Source organism: Musca vetustissima, unplaced genomic scaffold (genome assembly GCF_032173495.1).
Source record: "Musca vetustissima isolate MV318-11 ecotype Yass unplaced genomic scaffold, APGP_CSIRO_Mvet_v1 utg3703, whole genome shotgun sequence".
Taxonomy (NCBI): Eukaryota; Metazoa; Arthropoda; class Insecta; order Diptera; family Muscidae; genus Musca; species Musca vetustissima.
Window position 1 is genome coordinate 210 of NW_026884466.1, and position 10,059 is coordinate 10,268.

The 10,059-nt window shown below is 34.8% G+C and overlaps 1 protein-coding gene across 1 annotated transcript; it reads left to right on the plus strand.

Annotated features, from left to right (window-relative positions):
- The first annotated feature begins 1,165 nt into the window (after positions 1 to 1,165).
- Positions 1,166 to 3,071, plus strand: LOC133331469 (retinol-binding protein pinta-like). The gene is made up of 3 exons (XM_061539861.1): positions 1,166 to 1,467; positions 2,390 to 2,759; positions 2,817 to 3,071. The coding sequence occupies exons 1-3, from the start codon at positions 1,166 to 1,168 to the stop codon at positions 3,069 to 3,071; spliced, it is 927 nt and encodes a 308-aa protein (XP_061395845.1).
- Positions 3,072 to 10,059: the final 6,988 nt, after the last annotated feature.

Below are 10,059 nucleotides of genomic sequence, written 5' to 3' on the forward strand. Positions count from 1 at the left end.
TGGAATTTAGTCCAGTTTGACATCTGTGAATTTTTATTGAAATCGGTACAGATTTTTATATAGCTGCCATATATAGTTTCGTCCGATTTTAGGTAAATGCTGCACCAAATTCCCAATATTGCTCCGATTTAAAAAAATTTTGCACAGCGTACTAAATTCAGTCCAGTTTGACATCTATGAAGTTTTTGTTGAAATCGGTCCAGATTTAGATATAGCTCCCATATGTATTTTCGTCCGGTTTTAGGTGAATGGCGCACCAAGCTCCCAATATTTGTCCGATTGGGACAAAATTTTGCACAGCATACTGAATTAAGTCCAGTTTGATGTGTGTGTTTCGTTGGTTCAGATTTACATATATCTCCCATACAAAATTTTACCGGATTTATACAAATGTTACACCAAAAATTCAAGTCTGACCGATTGACATGCAATTTTTTTATAGATTTCACAATGTCACGTGTTTGGTTTTTATTGGGGCAAATATCTATGTGGATCACATTTCTTTTACCCGATTCTATCTCTTCTATCAACAGGATATTGTACACATTATCATTTCTTGTACGTACCTAAAGTGGTGAAGGGTATCATATAGTCGGCCCCGTCCGACTTTTGAACTTTCCTTACTGATTTTTTAAATGCCCACCATGGATTTAATTTTTTTTTTGTTTCGATGACGAATCCACTGTAATCCACCACGTCGCCGTTGTGCAGACAACCAATCTTCCATACTAGGTTAATTATATTCACATAATAAGACTCAAACTGATAATCTGCCTCGACAAGTTTTTAAAATAAATAAAAAAATATGTAAAATAGTAGTGTTGTAGTACATCTGCTGCAGAGTGGATTGATTGGTCGCATTAACTAATAAATAAATACAGAGAGAACTACGTGAGGGTAGTAGTTAACAAATAATTGAATAAATTACAAATAATGACCTATATTAATTGAATTACAAAGTGAACAATCAGTTGTACTGAAAAAAATGAATAAATATAAAAAAACATTTATAAATACAAAGTTCAGAAAAGAAATGAGTTACGGAATAGTTATTATGTTTTTTTTTTTTATAAAATATAAAAAGTTACAACAACAAGTGGATTAAGTATAATATAATTAAGCTGCTTTACTATCACTACTTCGTCGCCCCTTTCACTTGCAAAAAATGTCACAAATACAACCTTTGCCTGAGAATTTACAAAAAGTGGCAATTGAAGAACTGGGAGAAGTGCCCTCAAGACTCTACGATGATTTACAGGCTTTGGAGCTATGGATTAAACAACAACCACATCTAAGGGCTCGAACGGATCATCAGTTGTTAGTGCAGTTCTTAAGGGGTTGTAAATTTAGTCTTCAACGGGCCAAGGAGAAATTAGAGAGCTATTATAGCCTAAAGTCAAAATATCCTGAGCTACAAAATCCCACGGATGTTGATGCACCTCAGCTAAGGAATGTATTTCAAATGGGGTAAATATATCTCAAATATTTTCTATTTAAAGTTTTTCATATTTTTTCTAATTTTTATATTTGACTTTTGGACTTTTTTCTATAATTTATATTTATACCCTTCACCACACTGTGGTACAGGGTATTATGTCTTTGTGCATATGTTTGTAACAGGCAAAATGAAACGAGATAGACACATGGTTCCTTTTGAGAATATGCATAGAATCACTTTCTAAGTCGATTTATGCATGTCCGTCCGTCCGGCCTGTCTGTCTGTCTTTCTGTGCATGTTAAATTGTAAATAAAGTACAGGTCGCATTTATGATCCGAATTGGATGAAATTTGGCATAGGTCACTTATTCGGCCCAAGGACGAACCCTATTGAAATTGGGAAAAATCGGATCAGATTTAGATATAGCTCCATATATATATATATATATATATAAACGATTTAATGTAAACGGTCCCTATATATCTTTCGATTTGCACGAAATTTGGAACAGCCTAATCATTTAGGTCTAGAATGATGTCTGCCAAGTTTCGAGAAAATCGGTCCAGATTTAGATATAGCTCCCATATATAGTTTCGTCCGATTTTATGTAAATGGTCCACTAAAGTCCTTATATATCTTTCGGTTTGCACGAAATTTGGCACAGTGTTATGAATTAGGTGGTTTATGTTTCCTGAAATCGTTGAAATCGGTTCAGATTTAGATATAGCTTCTATTTAGTATAGGTTGCAGAATGACATGTTTATGGATCCAATTTCATTTTAGTGGTCCATTAAAAATGTGACGTCTGTTAGGATTCATCTGTTGAATATACCCAAAGTGGTGAAGGGTATCATATAGTCGGCCCCGTCCGACTTTACTACATTCCTTACTGGTTATATTTGACTTTTGGACTTTTTTCTATAATTTATATTTTTTATTCCTTCTTTGTAGTTGCATTGTCCCCCTGCCCAGACCCTTGAATGATTGTGGACCACGAATTATGCTCTATCGTTATAATTACCCTGTGGATAAATTCTCCATTCAAGATGTAATTTTACTCGATGTACTTCTACATGATATTTTACTAATCGATGACCCGTATGCCTGCATTTATGGTGTTATATATTTGGTGGACTTATCCAGTTTTTCGGCGGGACACATATTACAATTTTCTCCCAGTGTCCTTAAAAAATCACTAACCTATATGGAAAACTCTTTGCCACTGCGTGTCAAAGCAATGGGTCTAATTAATATGCCCACGTTTGCAGAACAATTTTGTAATTTATTTATATCGTTTTTATCGAAGAAACTGAGGGAGAGGGTTGGTTAAGATCCTAGATATTTCAGTAACAATTTAAAATTTTTGTTTTGTTTGCAGGTTTTCTTTTGCAGCAAAAAGCTGGAACATCTGAGCGATAAAATTCCACTGAAAAATTTACCCGTGGATTATGGTGGTGAAAATGGTCGACTGGAAGAGATATGTTCAGATTATACTCACATATGGGACAAATATCGTCTATACTTTGAGGAAAATTTGCAATATGGTGTTGATGAACATTTGCGTCCTGCCAAGTCCGTAAATGATGGCATGTATGGTATGGGTGGAACATTTAGGAAAATCGATGTGGACTAATAGAAATAGTCCACCCAAACATATTACATATAGCTATAGAAAACTCCTATCTTATTCTAGTGCACAAATATTCAACAAGAATAATCTCTTACTTCAAGTGGACTGTAACCGAAAAAAGATCCCTGTTTAATTAAATATTCTCTCCTTTGCACAAGAGACCCACAGCAAGACATTCACTATCTTTATTATATGAAAATAATGTTCGCTACGTAAACATAATATATAAACCATTCCAAAATATTGAAATTATAAAATACAAGAAAACGAATTTAAAAAATCAAAAACAGCTAGATGATCGCATCTAGGTACCACCGGCATCTTTCCAACAAGCTTCTCATGTTGGCACCTCCATCTTTGTCTGCCGGCTTCATCTACTTCTTCCAGCCTGCCCCATTGGTAATAGTTTTCCAACTGGCTTTTCCGCAGGTTTGTCCTCTCGCTCCATATTTAAGACTGGGCCATGAATTCCCTTCTCCAGCTTCTCACCGGCCACATCTTCGATTAGCTGCTCGGTACGTTTGGCCTTCATCTTCCATGACGGCACATCCACAAACCTCTTCATCGCGGCAGTATAATCACTCTTTCTTGGCAGTTCAGAATTTAATTCCTTCAATGTCCTTATTTACACCAAAATCTTCCTGTGATTGGTCGGCATTTTTGTCCACGGGTTTAATTTTCCCGGCCGCAGTTTCAGGATTTATAGCCGGAATCTTCCTGACAGGAACGTCCGTAATTAACGGACTTTGCTTACAGAACCAATCATATGTTGTTCTCGGTTCATCGCCATTGTCCGCCGGCTTCATCTTCATAACGTCAACACAATTATCCACAAGCGGATCAAACTTCTCTGGCATTGTGTCTTTATTGGACATAATGCCGTATCATATTGATCATTTTCTTATTTAATTTTGTCAGAATATCTTTATTCTCCGGATATACAAATACGAAGCCACCCGCCTATTAAAATTGTCCACCAAACAGTCCAACAAATTCAAATTTCTGGTTATTAACTCATACAAAGTTTATAAGAAGCTTTCTCTCTAACTGAATTCGGTCGATGCCGTGTCTCTGTCTGGTTCATCTTCTAGGGTAAGGGACTCCATAGCCTCCCAACTTTTATATAAGCGGGTATATTCAGAATGAAAGCTTTCTCGATAAAATGTCTCACCGTCGCCGTCTTTTTCCTTGCCGCAACCAACATCAGACTTTTATGGATTTCTGATTTTTTTTTATTTCTTCCACCAAGCTGACAGAATTTCCTAGATCTTTAATTTCCTAGATCTTCAGCATATATTTCTCCATTATCGGCCAATGATCCGGCGCGACAGGGTTCTATATAGTTACACGACCGGCTAATGACTTGAGAAATTTGTTCCTACTCCTGGCCGTACCGCAGATAGATGTGACATACACGGAACTATCGAAAGAAGGGATGGGAAACCAAAAAGGTAGAGATTAAACAATTTCGGATTAATGAATATTTTCGTAATAAAAAGTAAAAATTCTTATAATCAAAAAAATAAAAATACTATTTTCTCAAAAAAAAAATGTAAATATTTCATTAATATCAAAACTATTTTAATATTTCGTACTTTTTTACAGCTATTTGCGCTCATTTTTCCTCCTTCTCTCTCTCTCTATCTCTTTTGTCAAAAATAATAATTTCTCCCAAGAGAAAAAGCCACTACCATTCATTTTTCGGTTTAATTTTCTTTTGGCATCGTCCTCTGTCTCTCCCCCTCACTTGTTGGTTGTTAGTTTTGCTCTCCACTCACTCAATTGAGGCTAGTTTTTCATTCCATTGTTTCAGTCACAGTTACCGACCTCTGCATTGGTGTTATAAAATTCGCATATGTATTTTTCAAATAATTTCGATATAATTGCCAAATACAATATAACAAATAATTGGTGATACGCAACAACAAGCTCAATCAAATAATGAACATAGTATAGGATTGTTATAATGACGCAAAACAAGAACATGTAAGTCAGTTAAAAATCGAGACAAATCAAAGAAAAAAACTTAGAATCAAATAGTTTCTGTACCATAGAAAAGCCACCACCACCATCAAACACTACCCCAAAATTTTTCTTCGCTATCTCCGATAAGAAACAAATATGTAAAGATTGATTAATTGCATGTCCTCAGTAATGGAAACACCTTGCACATTTACCATGAATCGCGAACTACTAGGTTTTCTTCATTCTAGGTTCATATAGTTGAGATTCCATCAGGATGATAACCTGCCACATCTGATGAATCTCGCGTTAAATGAGACTGCGTTCGATAGTGACCAGGTCGTTGCACACAATTAATTCGTTTCGTTACAAACCCATTTTTTAGTGTATGCTCGGCGACTAACCTATTGACTTCCATTGACATATTGACTTCAAGTCGTCAATTTTAGAATTTTTCCACAGCTGCGGTTGTGTTTGTCAAACATTTTAAATATATTGACCTTTTGCCTGGGGACTGTCCCTTTTTTTCGAAATGTTATGCCGAATTTCTTCCATTGGAGTAATTGGAATTTGAAACTCCACATTTTCAGGGGGTAAATAAAATTCTTGTAGAAAATGGTCGATTTTTGGATGGTTTCGCTGTATTGTATCACTGAAGTGACATTACATGATACTGAAGTCCGGTATCCATATGTTCTAGCCATTGTCAGGTTTTAGATACTGGTATCAGTTAGATTCGAATGGTTTTTCCAATCGTTGAGAAAAGATTTTTGACGGATAAGATAACAAGGAGTTGGTCTGGTTCCGGTGAAATGTTATTCGTCAAACCTGGAGATACGATAGTTATTTCCGATGATATCTTGGTATCAGATAACTACTGCCTTCCAAAAGTAAGCTAATAAATAGGTACTCCATTTAGCGCAGATGACTGTCCGAATAACTATCAAAGTTCATTGTTTCTACCATGGCACTATAAATAGGTAGTCCATTTAGTGCAGTTGACGATTCGAATTACTGTCAAAGTGCGTAGTTTCTGCTTGAATTCGGTGTGCAATGTTGCCAACCATGTGAAATATATACCAAAAAGAAATTTGACAGATGGTCGAATAAAAACCAGACGTTTTTGTTGCATAAAAACATGCCTTTGTCAGCTGGTTCTATGTACCGGAGAGACTCGAAAGAACATCATTTCGGCCATAGGACGATGTTTCTTTCAAATCTATCCGAAATTACTACTTCTAATTTTCTGCGAACATATGGTAGGAGGTAACCTTATCTTAAACTTCCATCTTTCTCTTACCAATCTCTGGGGGTCAACTCCGTTCAATTGCTGAAAATAATAAAAATAATGTACACGGTCCCTATATATCCTTCGATTTGCACAAAATTTGGCACAGCGTACTGAATTAGGTCTAGAATGATGTGTGTAAAATTTCGTGAAAATCGGTTCAGATTAAGATATAGCTCCCATATATATTTTCGTCCGATTTAATGTAAATGGTGCACCAAAGCCCCTATATATCATTAGATTTGCACGAAATTTGGCATAGCGTACTGAATTGAACCTGTAGTGATTTGTGCCAAGTTTCGTGAAAATCGGTACAGATTTAGATATAGCTCCCTTATATATCTTCGTCCGATTTAAGGTACCAAAGTCCCTATATATATTTCGATTTGCACGAAATTTGGCACAGCGTAATGAATAAGGTCTAGAATGATGTGTGTAAAATTTCGTGAAAATCGGTTCAGATTAAGATATAGCTCCCATATATATTTTCGTCCGATTTAATGTAAATGGTGCACCAAAGCCCCTATATATCATTAGATTTGCACGAAATTTGGCATAGCGTACTGAATTGAACCTGTAGTGATTTGTGCCAAGTTTCGTGAAAATCGGTACAGATTTAGATATAGCTCCCATATATATTTTCGTCCGATTTAAGGTAAAATATCTTTCCATTTACACGAAATTTGGCACAGCGTACTAAATTATCCCTTGAATGATGTGTGCCAAGTTTGTGAAAATCGGTTTAAATTTAGATATAGCTCCCATATATATTTTCCGATTTTAGGTAAATAGTGCACCAAAGTACCTAGATATCTTTCGATTTGCACGAAATTTGGCACAGCATTTTGAATTGAGTGTAGAATGATGTGTTCTAAGTTTCGTAAAAATCAGTTCAGATTTAGATATAGCTCCCACATATATTTTCGTCCGATTTTATGTAAATGGTGCAACAAAGTCCCTATATATCCTTCGATTTGCATGAAATTTTGAATAGCGTACTGAATTAGGTCTAGAACGATGTGTGTAAAATTTCGTGTAAATCAGTTCAGATTTAGATATAGCTTCATATATAGTTTTGCCCGATTTTAGGTGAATGGTGCACCAAAGTCCCTGAAAATCTTTCGATTTGCACGAATTTTGGCATAGCGTACTGAATTAAGTATAGAAATACGTGTGCTAAGTTTTGTGAAAATCGGTTCAGATTTAGATATAGCTTCATATATAGTTTCGCCCGATTTTAGGTAAATGGTGCACAAAAGTCCCTCAAAATCTTTCGATTTGCACGAATTTTGGCATAGCGTACTGAATTAAGTATAGAATGATGTGTGCTAAGTTTCGTGGAAATCGGTTCAGATTAAGATATAGCTCCCATATATATTTTCGTCCGATTTTATCTAAATAGTGCACCAAAATCCCCATATATCTTTCGATTTTGGGATAGCGTACTGTTTTAAATCTAGAATGATGTGTGCAAAGTTTCGTGAAAGTCGGTTCAGATTTACATACACCTCTATATATATTTCCGTCCGATTTTAAGTAAATAGTGCTAGGCCGATTAACACAACGTACTGAAGTTAATTTAAATTAATCTATGATAAGTTTCCTTGAAATCGGTTCAGATATATATATATATCCTATATCTATAGATATAGCATAGCTTCCATATATAATTTCGACTTTTGGATACATATGCTGAATATACCCATAGTGGTGAAGGATATCACATAGTCGGCCCCGTCCGACTTTACTACTTTCCTTACTGTTTTTTTTTAAATCTATCCGAAACAACTACTCCTAATTTTCTGCGAACTTGTGGTAGGACTTTAGATAACCTTATCATAAACTTCCTTCTTTCTCTTACCAATCTCAGAGGGTCAACTCCGTTCAATTGCTGAAAATAATAAAAATATAATTACGGGTACTTGGGTGATGTAGTAAAGCGTGCTGAAGCCTTTGTTGAATTTTTATTATTCAACTTATGCAATTATTATTACTAGCGGAGCAAAAGTGTGTTAGTGTAGATAATTACTTGATTTTTATTGCCGTACAGTAGGCAGCGGATATTAAATAAAATTTTAAAATACACACTCAACATTTAATATAAAAGTTCATATAAAAATGCAATATAATATAAAATTTTTATAAAAATTTAAAATAATTTTTTTTTATAAGAGAAACATATCTTGTGTGCTTTTTGTCTTATATGAGATCTCTTATATCCATTAGGTGCGTCTATGTAGACTTCATGGAATGATAATTACACCCTCCAATACGACACCTAAAATATGTATTTATTTTATTTTTTTATTCCCCAAATATTGATCACCCCAAATCGCAGCACCCCTTTTCTTTGTTGGTATGTCGTGAATGAGTTTATCTAGATTCTATATTGTGATCATTTGGTTATACAAGTTCATACAATAGCTAACAGTGTTTATTAAAATGTTGTACCAGTTGGTTGGTTTCTAAACCTAATGTGAATGACTAATATATATTCGGTAAATTGGCCGCGTGTTTTCACTTTACGAATAAAAATATTACTCTTCAATAAATTTTTCGACAAATAGTATTTATAGATAAAATAGAAAGTAAATTTGAATGTGGCATTCATTAGCTACAAGTTAACGGTATAGTAAACAAAGCGAAAGAAAATCTCGGATAAATTGTGATTTTTTTTTGTTCGAAGTGAAAATTGACGTATTTTAAAGAAAACATTGGTGAATTGCTATTGGTAAATAATTTAAAAGTTCCATCTTTCCCAAAAAAAGTTCGTCCAATGTCTGTTCTAGTTGCTGATTACTTTGACAAATATTCACCAATACCATTGATAAAATGTATATTTATTTGATATCAAATGTGTCATATTTACGCCGATAAATAATCATCAATTGTTCTAGATCTAGTTAGGTACAATACAAGTCATTAACCCTATCTAATAATAGGTCTGATCGTTCATTCTCATAGGAAAGGAGTTAAATTTGTTTAGTTTTAATTGTTTTCGCTGCACAAGGACAATCCATTGAAAGATGTGATTTGAAATGGGGACTATAAGTAAACGCGAAACTCTGTAAATATCATGGAATAACGAACTAAAATTAATTTAATAGGACTATTTCTTCTAAACTGTTTCTGATCGTTAAATTGGGCGCCACTCTAAATGGTACCTATGTCAAAACGTGAGCATAAAATTCTAGCCATGGACAACCAGAAGTAACAAATTACAGCCAATTGAGTAATAGAAGCCCAACGAAGTTCTATGTGAACTTATGGTAATAAAATTGTATTATCAATGAACCCGAGTCGCAATTGTTTGCATGCATAAAATTCCCATTAAACCAAATTACCGCCAATTGGTTCTGAAAATCTGAATAGGACCTTCAAAATGTCTTCAATCGGACGCCACACTTAAATGTGGCAAACGAGAACTAAACTAGGTTAGGTTGAAAAGGGGATGGATAATACCACCACATGTCGATCATGAGAAGGACATACACATACGCCAATTGAGGCCTGTTGTGCGCTATAGAAATGCGGAGAAAGATAGAATTAGGGAATGTTTAGATTAAGGGGACTCACCCCCCCCATTCTCGGGGTCAAATTTTTTTTATTTAATTCGATTCTGCACTAATTCAAGAATGTCTCTACAAAATTTCAAGTGAAAATCTCAAGTAGATATGGCCGATTTATTGTGTCAGCATCAAGTGACGGCTGAAGGTATTCTCAAACTTTAAACGTGATTTT